Below are 17090 nucleotides of genomic sequence, written 5' to 3' on the forward strand. Positions count from 1 at the left end.
ATATAGACAGTAGAACATTTATAGTTAAAAGTTAAACGGCTCTTTGATGAATAGCAGCTATTGAATAAAGTTGAGAGGGCGCTAAAAAAAAGTTTACTTTTTATGTAACCTAGAAATTCAATAAGAATATATTTTAATAGAGCATATGATTGTTCTTGCATTGTTTGTCATAGCTTTTTGGTACATAACGGCTACCATAGATGCAACGCGTATTTGAAAAAGCGAGGAGCTGGAGAGCATAATTCGTTTGAATGCAAAATATAATTTCACTGCTAGATGGGAGAATTTCCTACACAATGTCCCTTTAAGGTTCTCTTACTGTATTAAAACTAAGATAAAGCAATCAAATCTCCAGTGGTTTAAAGTGATATGATGAGTTGGACTTGTACTGTTATTCCACATTAACTGGACATATACTGTTCTTCCACATTCCAGAAATGTAAATTACTCTAACTTTTGATTGATACTAAAAAATCTTATCTCATTAGAATTGTGAAGCTTTTGTTGTCTATTTTCAAGTTTAAAAAAAATAATAATAATAATATAATATTCAGAGTCCAAATTAAAAAAATGTTATTCAAAATTTGAAAATATGGACTTATATGGTTCTTCGTCTCAAGCCCTCAATTATTCACATTAAACTATATAGATTCTTGGGTGAATTTCAATTCAATTCAAATTTATTTGTATAGCGCTTTTCACAATACACATTGTCTCAAAGCAGCTTTACAGAAATTGCATTTCGGAAATGTACATAGAAAAATACAGTTAGTTAATCAAGTATTAATTTATGGCATAACATATCGCCGGCTTTGAGTCGTCTCTTCACAGGCGTCGAGTCGTCTCTTCACAGGCGTTGGGGCATCTGAAGTCTCCGTGAGAGGCTGGATACAAACTGGAGCTGACGAATGCTATTTACCTCGGGACTAGCGTCCCGAGATAACAGCAGAAAGGCAGATGGGAAATAATTAGCATAGCTGATGTTCATAATGTTAATGCATTCGAACTGATTCAGCAGTAGTATCAAAGGTTAAGGATTAAGTGAATGCTTGGTTAAAGAGATGCGTCTTTAATCTAGTTTTAAACTGGGACAGCGAGTCTGAGTCTCGGACAATATCAGGAAGGCTATTCCAGAGTTTAGGAGCTAAATGCGAGAACGCCCTCCCTCCTTTAGTGGACTTAGATATCCTAGGAATGACCAGAAGCCTCGAATTTAGTGATCTTAAAGAGCGCGATGGATTGTATGGCGATAGAAGGTCTGTTAAATACACAGGAGCTAAACCATTTAGGGCTTTATAGGTCAGTAGGAATACTTTGTAATTGATACGTAACTTAATAGGTAACCAGTGTAGAGATGATAAAATAGGTGTTATATGATCATATTTTCTTGATCTAGTAAGAACTCTAGCAGCTGCATTTTGCACTTTGATTGAGGATGCAGGACAACCAGCTAATAAAGCATTACAGTAATCTAGTCTCGAGGTCATGAATGCATGAACTAACTTTTCTGCATCAGAAACAGATAGCATGTTGCGTAGCTTAGCAATGTTTCTAAGGTGGAAAAAGGCTGTTCTTGTAATATATGAAATATGATTTTCGAAAGTCAAGTTGCGGTCTAGTATAACACCCAGGTGATCTTTTTATTTCAGGTGATCTCAGCATGATAGAAAGAGGGAACGGGGGAATGGGGGGTCAAGGGAAAATGATGTAGATTAGGATTGCTTAGGTGAGACTTGCGTCTCGGATAATGGCGCTAGTTAACAAGAGAGAGTTCAAATGTTGATTTCCAGAAAGGTCCTTTGTCTCATCAGGGAGTGGTCATTCCTCAGGTAGACTGACTGTTACCTAATTTCTCAAGTCTCACAGTGCATTCATATGTTTCAGAACTCTAGTTATAGGATAATATATATGAACATATGAGGATTTCACTGACAAGAAGATTACTAAAATGTGTTTACACTTTATCTTGTCTTACATATTGTAAACATGAATTTAAACATACTTTCATCATTGTATAACTTGTTTAATGGTTACTCAAGTATTGAATGTATAATAATAATAATTACTTTGGGATTTGGGATTTACAATCCAATCCACTATGCACTATATTTACATCCAATTGACTATGTAGAAGCAGAAAACAGCTATGTAAAAAAAAGTGAGTATTCACTATATTAGGCCAAACCTGAGAAAACGGCCCATCTTGTAAAAAAACAAAACAAAAAAAACATTATTTTAAAGGTGCCTTGTGTCATGTCCGCCAAAAAATCAATTCATACTCCACATTCCATACCAGATGGGGGTAGTATACCTCCAGAAAGTGAGTTGGTCTACTCTAGAGTAACAAACGAGAAACGGCATAGTCTCTATGCTCCGCTCCTACCTTCACAACGACCCTAGAGCCATAGCCGAAGCCGAGCCAACTCGTTATAGAGGACGTTTTGACTCCAGAGGAACGTTGGTTGATGTCAAGTGATTTTTAAATATGACATCTTCAAGCTACTCCCCTTCACCTTTACCAGTGAATATGTTCATATTCGTTTTGTTCATATTACATTTTTATTGTTAGTTTGAATTACATTATTTGACAGACAGCATTCGCTGAGGTTGACCAAGCTAGCGCCATTCAGAGCTGCCAACTCTCACGAATTCCCTGTGAGACACACAATTGACACTTTTCACACGCTCTCAGTCACGCCACACATCAATTTTGTCCTGCGCAAAAAAATCGCAAAGCAAAGAGGACACGGAGACCGACAGCAGCTCTATCTGGTGTTTTGTTTATTTTGAATAGGCCTACTGAAACGATGGCAGTCGCTCTCGTCCCAAAACCTAATGTCACGTCGCCAGTTTGGGAACATTTCGGCTTTCAACCCAATGAAAAGGGCGAGCCAGCGAATTTAGATGAGGCGATATGCAAAATTTGCGGCAAAAAGGTTCCTGTGACACGCGGCAATACATCTAATTTGAGGTGTCATCTCGCTAACTGTCATCCAGCCATTAATGCACAGCTGGCCCCTCAAGCATCAGGTCGCGGAGCAACATCAAAAAGAACAACTGAGACCGGTACCAGCCGACAGTTAGGAGTAGCTGAAGCCTTTGGGAAATATGTAAAATACAGCCGTGAAAGTAACAGGCATAAATGCCTTACAGCCGCTGTTACCCAGTATCTAGTTCAGGAGATGGTTCCATTCAACACGGTGGAGAAACCTGCATTCAAGTCAATGCTTCAAAAATTTGACAAGCAGTACGAGTTGCCGGGCAAAACGTACTTTTCAGAAACTGCTGTGCCAAAAATGTACAGCACGGTAAAGACATCGATCAAACGCGAGCTTATGAATGTCGACTACTTTTCTGCCACAACCGATATGTGGTCAAGTGTCAATATAACTCCTTATATGAGTCTAACGGTTCATTATCTCAGCATAGAATGGATTCTGAAATCACATTGCCTCGAAACAGTGTTCAGGCCCGAAAACCACACGTCCGATAATATTTCGGATGCTCTCCGGCACACATTTGAAGAGTGGTCCCTGGATGAGAAGAAGCTCGCCGGTATCACTACAGACAATGGGGCCAACATCGTTGCAGCAGTCAAAAAGTTGAACTGGCCGTGGCTGAACTGCTTTGGTCACAATTTACATTTGGCAGTTACAAACGCAATGGCAAGCGTCAAAGACCGCACAGCCCGAGCAATGGGCCTGTGTCACACACTGGTTAGTACATTTTCTCAAAGCTGGTTGAAGAGAAGAGATCTAGTGAAAGCACAAGCTGAACTTCAAATTCCTCAGCATGGCCTCATATTGGTAAGTTATCATTTAAACTATTTGCTAACTTATTGATCATGTTATTAGCCAATAAATAAAAATGAAATTATAAAAATTAAACAAAATAGCCTACTGTTAGCAATACTTGTCTGTTTCTGGATTTAATGTATTTTTTGTTTAAAATAAATATTTTGAAACGAAAATTATTTAAAAAGGTAAGATATATTGAAGAAAAAAAACATATTTAGGTTAACTTCAGCTCAATTTAACGTCCATAAAATGTCTATGCACATTAATATTAAAATTGATTTAATGTTAATTTATTAATCAATTTAAATTAATTTTTATTTAATGTAGGCTATTTTTTGTTTAGTAAAAATAGCCTATATCGAAAGGAATAAATAATTTAAAATGTAGCCTAGTCGATAATTTATTTTTTGTAGGCTAATTAGGCTAGATGATGTCCTTGGCTAATTTCTATTCAATGATTTAACGGCCAATACTCTGTTCAGGACTGCGCTACAAGATGGGGCACCAAACAGAAAATGGTGGAAAGGGTTTTAGAGCAAATCCCGGCTATCAGAAGAGTTTTGGATGACCGGAGACATCAACATCTAAATCCAAGCTGGCAGGACATCGCTGTCCTTGAGTCCGTGAATGCAGCACTGAAACCCGCGGCTGAATTTACGGATCTGCTGTCTGGCGAGAGCTACGTTACAGTGTCTTCAGTCAAACCCGTCCTGAAACTCCTGACAGAAGATATGCTTAAACCATCATCCGAGGATACCACCTTAACATCGGACATAAAGCACAAAATGTGTAGTGTTCTACATGGGAAGTATGAACCAGCTGCCTTACAAAAACTTTTGGCAAAGGCGTGTTGTTTAGATCCTCGATATAGGGGCGATCATATCAATGACACGGAGACAAAATCCGCACTTATCGAAGAGATGGTGGGAGTGGAGGACGAAGAGACCGCTGTCCGTGCGTCAGAGGTTGGGGACGAAGGGCAAGCGGTGGTGCCACCTGCAGCAAAGAAAAAGACTCTTGGAGACCTGCTGAAGTCACGGACAACCTCTGCGTCAACGAGCTCACGCGCTATCTGCATGAGGAGTGCATCGACTCCAACGCGAATCCACTGTCCTGGTGGCGCGATAATCAGGCTAGATTTCCGCTGCTGTCCAAAGTCGCACGCAAATACATGTGTATTTGTGCAATAAGCACGCCGTCGGAAAGGGTTTTCAGTGCCGCGGGGAAAATTGTTACCCCCCTGCGATCCTCCCTGAAACCACATAAGGTTAATATGTTGGTTTTCTTAGCGCGAAACAAGGACATGATAACCCAGGTCTAAGTCGCATTCTTTAACGCTTAAGTTTATTTTCTGTATTTTCACAGGCCTACACATTGTTTTCATGTGATAGCCTACTTTAAGAATTCTTTCGTTTTTCAAATTAGAAAAAGGCATTTTCTTATTACTTGTTTTCATGTGATTATTTGGAACTGTTTGATTTCTTTAATTTTTTTAATTGGAAAAGGCAAGTTCTTGTCATGTTTGGCATTAACAATAAACAAAAATGTTTTAAAACGTGTCTCTCTGTCAGTTACAAAGCAACAATATATAGGCTACTACATAACTCAACAATTGAGTTTTGTATGCAGTAAAATCAGGATAAATTAGGTTTGTTAAAAAAAAAAAACGGCGGTAATACCGCATATCGCGCTATTGAGCACCCATAATAACCGCAAGGGAAATTTCTTAACCGCGACAGCCCTACCTAGCGCACGTGAACCGATCATCTCTACTAGCTAATAGTAAAAAAACACGAACACTGTTGAAAGATACAGTAGGCTACAACTTATCAAAATGTATTCCTCATACATAATATAGACCAATCATTTTTTTTAATCAGCGTGCAGAGGTCAATAACACAGCTGGAGAACAAATATGTCAGATTTACCTCAGGAAAGCAATTTAATAAACATAATATAATTAGGGGGGGCACGTGACTATGACTGGCTGAGGACGTGTTTTCGCTGAGCTCCCGCTCCCACACAACATTAACTAGACTTCCTGCAACTTACTACACCCCTCTTAGCTTAAAATAGCAACTACATAAGTGGCAACAAACAAGTGAACTTTGCTGGTGATTAACCATGTCGAAACAGACGAAAATTCAGTCACGGAAGCTGACAAATACTTCAGCTGCTAATGCTAGCTCAGCTAGCGACTCTCCATTACAAGACGATGGGCCTCTGCCTATTGTGGACACCACGACTCTGATCCGCGAGGTAACCCAAAGTTTTACTAATGCCATGGACGAAAAGCTCTCTAAATTCTCAGAGACTCTAGAAAAAATCTCCTCAACTTTGGAGAACCAGTCCAAACGCATCACCGCGGCGGAGCAGCGAGTTTCGGACGTGGAAGACACAGTGGCCGGGCTGGAGCTAAGAGTCGCCGAAGCAGAGAAGAAAATTAAGATAATGGCAGATAGCATGGATGATATGGAGAACCGGAGCAAGCGGGACAATATCCGTGTCCTCAATCTGGAAGAGGGCACGGAGGGGAAACGTCCTATACAGTTCTTTGAATCTTGGCTCCCGACTGTACTCGGCTTAGAGGGTAGCCCCGGTACTAAAAGCCGTATTAAGATCGACCGGGCACATCGCAGCTTGGGACCACGGGGAGCGCGCCCACGGCCGGTGATTATTAAGCTTCACAACTCCAGAGACAAACCCAGGATAATGGCAGCTCTGAGGGCGAAGCTGAACCTGGAATGCGAAGGCAAGAAGATCTTTATTCACCAAGACCTGTCTACCGCGGTTCGAGAGAGACGTCGCGCCTTCAATAGCGTATGTCAAGCCCTCATTGATAAAAGTATCCGTTTCAGCATGCGATTCCCGGCTACACTCACCGTGAACCACAACGGTACGGAACACAAATTTGAAACACGGAGAGCTGCAGAAAACTTTCTCAATACGCTGGAATAGAGTCAGAAGATGACTCCGGTCTGTGATTCTCATCTGCTGGTTCGTTAAGGATTGAGTAAGTTTTATTATATATATACAGAAGACTATATATTCTAAAGCTATTATTACAGCAAACTACAACAGTTTGCATGAGAATCTAAATGGGTTCAGAGCCGAGTTGGCTCAACTATGTTTCGTCCTCTATTAAGATACGAGGGATTTGATGTTACTGGTAATATTGTAGCTACAGGAGTTTTTTGCTGATCTGACTGATCAGAATAATAATGTGCTTGCTAACTTTATGTTGTGGGGGTGGGAGTGAGATATGGAAACTGTTTTGTTTTCCAGAAGCGATTACTCCTTTCAGCAGCATGTGCTCTTACAACACTACCCATTGGGTAGCTTTTTGTTCTTGCTTATATATATATATATATATATATTTTTTTTTTTTGTTCTTCTTGTTCTTCTTGTCTCTCAGAGTTCTGACGTTCTCCCATTTGTTGGAAATGGGCATGTTTATCCCAGCACAGTGTATCTGTCCAATAAGTGTGAACTGCAATGTGTGTTTTTTTTTTATTTTTTATTTTTTTTTTAATATATATTATGTTTTATCTACCCTAAATGGATCACTATCGCTTGCTACTCGATAAGTAGTCCACGCCATGAGTAACACAAAAATTATTACACTAAATGTCAAAGGTATCAATCATGTGGTGAAGCGGCGGAAAATTCTCTCCATGCTCAAAAAAGATAAGGTACAAGTGGCTCTATTACAAGAGACCCACCTCACTGATCTGGAACACTTGAAATTAAAGCGGGACTGGGTCGGTCAAATTTATTATTCTTCATTTAACTCAAAGAGCAGAGGAGTAGCAATACTTATCCATAAAAATCTTACATTTACACTTGATAAAGTCATACAAGATACTGAAGGAAGGTATGTTGCTGTTACTGGGTGTCTGTATGGAGAACGTGTTCTCATAGGAAGCGTCTATGCCCCCAATACATTTGACAGCTCGTTTTATTCTAAATTATTGGCTGATATCTCCTCAACTTGCCCTCCAAATGTCATACTTGGAGGAGATTTTAACCGCGCTTTGGCCCCAGAAATGGACCACAGCCCACCTAAAACTCTACCCCCCACCAAAATGGCCCAAGCTACAAAGGGGCTTTGTTCAGATTTGGTTTTATTTGATGCATGGAGGGTAATTAACCCACAAGATAAAAACTTCACATTTTTTTCTCGCCCTCATCATTCTTTTTCAAGAATTGATTATTTTTTTGTCTCGAGGTTAACACTGGACAAGACTATAGCCTGCTCTATTAATCCATGTGCCCCCTCAGACCATTCATCGGTCTCTATAGAACTCATGCCACCTTACTATAACCCCCTATCTAGACACTGGCGTTTAAATACTTCTCTTCTAAGTGACCCTGCATTTTTAACATATTTGGAATCACAATGGGACCTTTTCATTTCAACAAATGATTCACCTGACATCTCTGCGTCTACTCTGTGGGAAACAGGCAAGGCCTTCCTGAGGGGAGCCATAATTTCCTATACTGCTGCAAAGATAAAAAGTATACTGGCAAAACAAATAGAACTTGAGCAACAAATTATAGCTCTGGATAGGGACCTCAAGACCACAGCCTCATTATCTATACTTAAAAAATTAGAAGCAGCCCGCTCTGCCCTAGACCAACTTTTGTCTCAAAAAGCAGAATCTGCCATCTTTTTTGCTAAGCATAGATTATTCGAATCTGGCAATAAACCTGGGAGGCTCCTGGCTCGACTAGCCAGGGGCCAGACAGGGCCTCATGTTATACCATCGCTTAGGGATAGTAAAGGCACAGAGCATTTCGAAACCAAAACCATGTGCCAAATTTTTAAGGATTTTTATCAGGAACTATATTCCTCCGAATGCCAAAACACTTCAGAGCAGAGGAAAAGATTTTTTGATAGAATACATCTTCCCACTTTAACTGAAGATTGTAGAAATGACTTATGTAGACCAATTACAGCACAAGAAGTTACAGAGACCATTAAATTACTACAGAGTGGGAAAGCCCCGGGTCCGGATGGATTCGGGCCTGAATTTTATAAAAAGATGATTAAGCTGGTGGTTGGACCCCTGACTAACATGTTTACTGAATCGTTTGAAAGAGGCACGCTTCCACCAACTTTAAATCTGGCCCACATCTCTCTGATTTTGAAAAAAGATAAGCCTTCTGATTGCTGCAGGTCTTATAGACCAATAAGTTTGCTTGGTGTTGATTGCAAAATATTATCAAAACTCCTGGCCAGAAGGCTGGAGGAGATGCTACCTGTCCTAGTTAGACCAGACCAGACTGGATTTGTCAAAAATAGATATTCTGTCTCTAATGTTCGTAGGCTCCTAAACATAATACAATTTTCGCATAGTACAAAGAAGAGGGTCCTGGCGGTCTCATTTGATGCCGAAAAAGCGTTTGACCGGGTGGAGTGGGAGTACCTTTTTGATGTTCTTGATAAATTTGGGCTGGGCTCGGATTTTATTCAGTGGGTTAAGCTTCTATACAGGTCTCCTGCTGCCCGGGTCATGGTAAATGGCTCGGTGTCTGATATTTTTCCCTTGAGTAGAGGTACACGTCAGGGTTGTCCCCTCTCACCACTTTTATTTGCACTTGCTCTCGAACCACTTGCTGAGACTATTAGGAATCACAATGGACTGTCCGGTGTAACTTTAGGAGACATTGAACACAAAATATCGCTTTATGCTGATGACATATTACTGTTTATCACCAAACCAGAGAATTCTATACCCGTTTTGGTAGCAATTATAGGTCAATTTGGTCAAATCTCAGGGTACAAAATTAACTATCACAAATCAGAGGCCCTGCCACTGGGTGACTTTGGAGATCGTGCCACCCTTGTTAATTTTCCATTTAGATGGTCGAGTGCTGGCTTTGTTTACCTGGGCGTCAGAGTATCAGCTAAAGTTGAAGAATTGTATAAATTGAATTTTAAGCCAACTTTGACAGCAGTTAAATGTGATCTCGAAAGATGGTTCGATCTCCCTCTGTCATGGATGGGCAGGATCAGCCTGATAAAGATGAACGTGCTTCCCAGAATATTATATCCTATGCAAATGCTACCACTTAGGATCACTAGGAGGGCATCTTTAGGTATAGAAAGAGCTCTCTCAAATTTCATATGGCACGGAAAGAGACCTAGATTAAAGATGAAAACTTTACAATTACCCATTAACAGAGGGGGTCAAGCCCTTCCCAATTTATTGTATTATAACTGGGCCTGTCATGCACGCATAATATCAGGCTGGCTCAATCATTTTCTCCACCAGGAGGGAACCCTGGTGGATGCCTGGTGCTGTGCCCCTTTTTCCGCCATCAGTCTTATTTCAATTAACAAAGGTGATATCATGGCAGAGGTTAAAAATAATCCCATCATGCTTAATACTCTAAAGACTTGGCGTGATATCACTAAACATGCTGGTCGGAGAGGCTTTTCATTAGCATTACAACCTATAACCCAAAATAAAGCTTTTCCTCCTGGTGTGGGGAAAAGTATTTTCAATTTTTGGTACTCAAAGGGGCTACGATTCGTGGGTAATTTATTTGAAAACAGTAATTTTATGTCATTTTCACAACTTCAAAATAAATACCAAATACCACACAACCACTTTTTTGGTTTTCTTCAGGTTAGACATTTTGTACAGTCCAATCTTGTACTCTCAACAGACCAACCAATAGAGAGTCCAATTGATGGCTTCCTCCTTACTTTTAATTCAATTGCTTCCAATAACAGAAAATTTATCTCACTCTTTTATAGAAAACTGTACTCTCTTAATTGCGCAAATGCTAACAAAAGCAGGGAGTCATGGGAAAAGGATTTGGAGATTGATCTTGATATTGATATCTGGTCAGATGCATTTGAATCTGTTAGGAAACTGTTTATGTGTAATAGACTTAGAGAGAATCAGTACAGGATATTGCATAGATTGCAGCGCACTCCTCATTTTCTAAACAAGATCAACCCTCAAGTCTCTCCCCTCTGTAGGAAGTGTAAGAAGGAAGTAGGGACCTACTATCATTGTATTTGGCAATGTCCCTTAATACTCAGGTATTGGAGGAATATTTCTCAGGAGCTAAGTTCAATTTTTCCCAAAACAGTTAAATCAGAACCAGTCTTGTTCTTTCTGAATCTACATTTAGAGCAGCTCTCTCTATCTGCAGGGCAACTGTTGTTAATGGGTAAACTCTTACTTCTAGCAAGGCGTTGTGTTTTGTTCCAGTGGATTGAGGAAAAACCTCCCTCGGTCACACAATGGTACAGAGAAGTATTTAAGGTTTTTCCTCTGGAACGCATCAGTGCCATATTAAGGGGCAATGCCAATCTGTTTTATAATGTTTGGCAACCTTTTCTTGACTACCTTCCTGGTGATCTTGCTGGTTTGCTGCAGGATGGGAGACCACATTTTGTCTTCACCAATAAGTCATAAATTCTTTTGAAATTTCCTTTTTTTTTTTTTTTTTATGTATGTGTTTTGTTGTAAACAATAATGTAGATTATGTGATGTAACATGTGATGTGCAATTTGTGTGTGAAAATTATATTTTTTTTTCTTTTTTTTTTTTTTTCTTCCCCTGTTTTGTATGTTGGTAATAGCTGGGCTTGTTTGTTTATTGTTTGTGTAAAATCAATAAAATATATAAAAAAAATAAATAAAAAAAAACATAATATAATTAGCTAATGTTACATTTTATCATCAGCTTGGTAGAGACGGGCTCTGGTAGATAACAGGTGAAAACCGGATCGGATCTGTGGGTAGAGCTAACTATCAAACACATCAGGTTCAAGTACGCCCACAAGCCGTGCGACTTATTCGTGTATTGCAGTTTGGCTGGTGTTGCCTGTATACCGCCTCCCATGGCCGAAACTGTTATTATGACATCTGTCGGGCCGTGGCTAGTAATTTAGCATGCTAATTCAGGTTGATATCTCTGCAGAACTATAACTTGTCATTTTTTTAATGACATCATCGCCCTTATTTCTTCTCATTCTTTTGATGCATGTAGCTCATTTTTTGGATATTTTTACCTCAATTCTTACACATAGCACCTTTAAAGCCTTGCCAACAGAACAAAAGTATATTAACAAAGACTGCATCATTTATAGTTAAATGGCTCTGGGATAAAAAGAAATTGGCAGTTTTAATGGGTTTCAATGGGGACATTTTTGTCCTTAAGGTCCTGAGTGTAAATACTTTGTGTACAATGTGGAAAGGAAATAAAAATAAAAATACAAATACGCACATTAACACAGGAAAAAAGGATTTAAAAAAAAAAACTGAAAGAGACAAACATGTCCTCAACGAAACACAAGGGTAAAATTGGCTCTAAATTGTACATTGAAGTGTGACTGATCAATGAGACCCTTTGATTACAGTGTTATTATTGAAGAATAATTTGCAAAACTGTATTATTCTAGAAGCAGAATGAGATTTAACTGTGATTTTCTGCTGTAATAAACAGTTTAACTGGTAAGATCCTCAGAGGAGAAGTTTTGCAGAGATTATATAAGAATGGAAAGACAGTTTCTGTGAAGGATGTCCTGAATGTGAGTAAATGTGTGTTAGTTTCAGGATCAGAGAATGACACTGTTTCTCTGTCATAGTCCAGCTGAACTCTCACACGCTGAAGCTTCTGTTTAACAGTGAAGACAGTGCCGGGTTGCTCTGGGGATTCTGAGCCGTATTTGCCGTCTATGTACTCCACACACCAGACATTTGACTCAAAGAAATCCTCTCCCTTCCTTTGGTTTGATGCTGTGGTTATTCCAAGAATCCAGTCTGTATTGTCTCCAACCTCCACATCCCAGCAGTGTGTTCCTGAGTTAAAGCCCTCAGATCCCAGGACACATGGATACTCATCAAACCTCTCTGGATTATCAGGAAGTGTTTTATCTACACGACTGTACGACACACTGGTCAGATCAGCAGAGAGTGTGAGACGAGGATCTGCTGTGTTTGGATCCAGAGTCAACGGAGCTGCAAAGACAATAACATCAGATTACAGGATGAAATATGATGTATTAGAAATGTAAATGTAAAACACATATAAAGACTTTGTTGAAAAAAATAGAGAATATTATTTAAAAAATAATAAATAATGCTATCATAACAATGGTCTCTCAGTTACTGTCAGAATTGATCGAGGCTTCAGGTTTAATATCAGTATTCAATAAACACTATTGTATCCTAATTACCTAATTGTCCTAAAAAAAACATAGACATTGAGGAATAGACTTTTCATTATGAGTTCGCTGTATGATCTGATGATTTACTTTAATACAGTTCAAATTCACTTAGTAATCCAAGGGATTTTTAATATATATATATGCACTGTGTCAAATCAGCGAGACTCACTGTGTTGGACAGTTTCCAGCATCTTCTTCCAGACTCTGAACGGCAGGTTACCCAGATAACGCGACACATGAATCAAAGCTCCAGAACTCATCCGTGGATCCGGCTGTGAGATCTGGACTCTGAGGAACATTCAGGAGTCAGAACTGCAGTGAATTTGAGTTCAGATCCACTGAGAGAAGAGATAGGAGCAGCTCACTTACCTTTCCATCGTGACTTTATAGTTCTGGAAAATATAGAGTTTAAAAACATTTTAATATCTTATCAAACACTCTCACTGTCAATGAGTCTCTCTATACAAGTTGATTTATGCACAAAGAATGAAGCCAGATTGATTTGTCACCTTTAGAAACGAGACGTCATTGTCTTTCATCATCTCCTCCATGTCTCTGATTGTGTGTGAAAGAGCTGAGATGTGTGTGTTCATCTCCTCCAGCTTCTCCTTCATCCTCTGCTTCTTCTGCTCCTCTTCCTCCCTCAGTGCAGTGATTGTAGCTTTTTCTTCGTCTCTGAGAAACTGATGAAGCTTCTCAAACTCTTCTTTAATATGACGCTCTGTTTGCTCAGCTTGAGACTGCAATAAAATCACATTCACTTCAATCATCTCAATCAACACAAATCTCAGATACCCGACATATAACAGATCCAGAAGCAGAAGCTGCTTGTTATTTACAGTAATAATCAACTGGAATTCATTATATTAAATATCAAATCATAATGGTCAGGGATGTAGTGGAGGGTAAATGCACGTAAACGCCGTTTGCGCACCTCCCAAAATTTGGAAATAGCGTTTACCCACCTTCAAAGTGCGTTTATCCACCTCTAAATATCCTATAGTTCCTAAGCCATTTTAAATTATTGTTCATTAATAGTTTCATAGGTTGTTAAACCTAATGGAACTGCATGCCATTTGGGCTCTGTAACGCCCCTAGTACCTTTCAGTGATTGATGCAACGGCTATTTGGTGACCAACAGAATCAGTCTTTATTGCTTTATCTTGACAACATTGTGGTTTTCTCCTCCACAGTTCAGCAACATTTGGAGTAGAGATGCGTGGATGGGCTATTATTTCATCCGCAACCGCATCACAAAACTCATCATCCGTCCGCCATCCATCCGCACCAACGTTTTTGACCAATTTTCCCGCCCGCCATCTGCTGATACAAGGCGCTGCTGATGACAGCCGCGAGACTAGAAGCCGCCCGCCACCTGCCCGAATTTAATTTAAAAAAAAATTTTCGTCACGTCATCCGCCCGATCCGCGGTTTATCCGCGGAGTCCGCGGCTATAACCGCCAACCGCGCATCTCTTATTTGGAGCGGTTGGAAGTGGTGCTTGGCCGGCTTCAACGGGAGAACCTAAAGGCAAAGCTCACCAAATGTGCCTTTTTCCAGCAAGAGGTGCATTATTTGGATTAGAGGTGCATTATTTTTCGCTTTCTTTTATTTTAGAGGTGGACACAAGTCATGGTGGTCTGGGGGCTGTTTTATCACAAGAGCAGGACGGTAAGGTTAGGCCCATGCGAGTCGGGGTCTGAGGCCTACAGAGCCAACATGGTGAACTACAGCTCTATGAGACTGAAGTTTGTGGCTCTTAAGTGGGCCATGATGGAGAAATTTCGGGAATATCTGCTGGGCCATAAGTGTGTGGTATTTACCGATAACAATCCGCTTAGCCACTTGTCATCTGCTAAACTTGGCGCAACTGAGCAACGTTGGGCAGCCCAGTTGGCATCGTTAGATTTTGAGATAAAATATCGTTCGAGCAGAAGTAATAAGAATGCAGATGCTTTATCTCGTCAGTATCCCCATGGCCCAGCAGATATAGAAGCTATTCTTCCTGGGACATTATTGCCCAAGCCTTTGCAGCAGACTCTCCTGGGAATACAGGCTGAAGCAATTCAGACTGCCGTCATTGCCTTGCCTCATCACACAACTTCTGATATATGTGCCCTCCAGCAGGCTGATCCAGTTTTACAGGAGGTCTTGGTGTTCTGGAGACGTGAGCAACGTCCCAACTTTGAAGAGTGTCAAGGGGTGTCCCGGCCCGCACTAGCGTTGCTCCGACAGTGGGACAGAGAGGAGTGGTGTCCTGTATCGCCGGGTGTTTCGTCCTGATGGCGCGGAGATGGTCTTGCAGGTGGTGGTGCCTGTTTTCCTAAAGGAAGAGGTGCTAACTAAGGTCCACCAGGAGCATGGGCATCAGGGTATAGAAATTACGTTAGAGCTTCTACGCCAGTGCTGTTATTGGCCGGGTATGTCTGTAGACGTGTCTAAGTGGTGTCAGGCATGTGAGAGGTGCCAAGTGGCCAAGGACACTCGATCTAATTCCAGTTTTATGGGGCACTTACTGGCCTCCCGGCCTAATGAGATTGTAGCCATTAACTACACCGTGTTTAAGTCCAACCAGAGTGGGTTAGAAAATGTACTCGTCATGACTGATGTTTTCAGCAAATACACACTTGATGTTCCCACTTACGACCAACAAGCTCCCACTGTGGCTCAAGCTTTAGTGGTAGAGTGGTTCTCTAAGTTTGGTGTCCCTGCCCGTATCCACTCTGACCAGGGTCGTAATTTCGAGAGCTCCCTGATCCAACAGCTGTGTCGTCTTTAATGGCATCGAAAAATCTCGCACCACGCCATACCACGCGGCTGGTAATGGCCAATGTGAATGGTTTAATAGGACGCTCCATAATTTGTTGCGCACCTTGCCAGTGTCTCGGAAGAGGGACTGGAGTTCTTGTTTGCCACAGGTCGTCTTCTCTTATAAAACCACTCCCCATCAGGCCACTGGTGAGTCTCCGTTCTTTTTAATGTTCGGGCAGGAGCCTAGACTACCGGTTGATCTCTTAGGTAGAGTTCAGGATCCTGTGGGTGGAAATATCCATGAGTGGATTCAGGAGCACCAGACCCGCTTGCAGTTGGCCTTCGAAGGTGCCACGGATGAGGGTTGTGCCTCTTAAATTAGGCCAGTTAGTGTGGCTTCGAGTTTTCGCGGCACGGGGCCGTCATAAGATCCGCAACCTTTACGGTCCCGTGCAGTACAGAGTCCTTAAAGTGCCCAGAGAGGGAGGATCAGTGTATACAATTGCACCAGTAGACAAACCGACCAAAGCCAGGCAGGTCAACCGTGCACTGTTGAAGGCGGTGGTAGGGGAGCCTCCTTCAAGTGGGGCTGCCTCACCTTGTTCCCCTCTTGCTGCCCAGCCTCAGTCTGAGGACGAGTTGACGGGGGAAGATCTGTTGGTGTGGAGGAATGAGGCCCCTCTGGGGACTCCCACTCAAGTGTCTGTTACTCAACTCACCCCTCCGGTGCGTTCTCACCAGTCCCCCCAGTACCTATTAGACAAGGCTTGTTGGTGATTCCTACTAGCAGGGCAGCAGAAAGATCTCCTCCTTCGGCCTCTTTGCCTACAGCCGCCCCTGCAGTCAATTAAGTGGTTATACGTTGGACAGCACGGTCAACTGCTGGTCAGCTTCCAATGTTTACCACCTTCCAAGAACTTTAGTGGCCGCGGGTAATGCTGCCAATCCTCCTGGCCCTGTGTCCAATGTAGTAATTGCTCTTTTTCGACCTTGGAGTTAGTATCGGATAGTTGTGTAGCGGCTTCGTTGTCTCTACGCGAATATTATTGTTATTATCTGCTGTGATGGCTACTGTGTGTTGGACGCTCATAGATCTCCTGTTGGAGGCCCAGTCTTCCATCTCGTCATTCAGCGCATTCAATAAACGGATTTACTGCATTATTAGTCTCCCTCGGGTGTGCATGAATGCTGCTTGATCGGTATGTATGCCATGACGTGGGTTTCATTTATTTTATTTTTTAATTGGGGTTAATGGTAATATTTGTGTGTGTGTAAATAACAGGCACAAGGTCGGTTTAGCTGGAGATCGTTGCCAGCAGCACAGCATTGATTCGCTAGCTGCTGTTTTGC

At 41.2% G+C, this 17090-nt stretch overlaps 1 protein-coding gene across 2 annotated transcripts in view; it reads right to left on the reverse strand.

The window, feature by feature from the left end:
* The window catches only part of LOC143710664 (E3 ubiquitin-protein ligase TRIM35-like), a 90559-nt gene that overhangs the window by 56467 nt on the left and 17002 nt on the right, over positions 1–17090 (reverse strand). Inside the window, exons 3-6 of one of the 2 annotated variants that reach the window (XM_077201678.1) lie at positions 13499–13729; positions 13359–13381; positions 13159–13277; positions 11926–12780 (exon numbers count right to left, since the gene is read on the reverse strand). The exons of the other annotated variant lie outside the window; for it this stretch is intronic. Of the exons in view, the coding sequence (XP_077057793.1) occupies positions 12236–12780; positions 13159–13277; positions 13359–13381; positions 13499–13729 (918 nt within the window). The 3' untranslated portion in view covers positions 11926–12235. Of the gene's footprint in view, positions 1–11925; positions 12781–13158; positions 13278–13358; positions 13382–13498; positions 13730–17090 lie in introns of those variants that run through there. 2 annotated transcript variants of the gene reach the window in all.

This window comes from Siphateles boraxobius, unplaced genomic scaffold (assembly GCF_051911475.1).
Source record: "Siphateles boraxobius isolate OS27281-9 unplaced genomic scaffold, OSU_SipBor_1 117, whole genome shotgun sequence".
Lineage (NCBI taxonomy): Eukaryota > Metazoa > Chordata > Actinopteri > Cypriniformes > Leuciscidae > Siphateles > Siphateles boraxobius.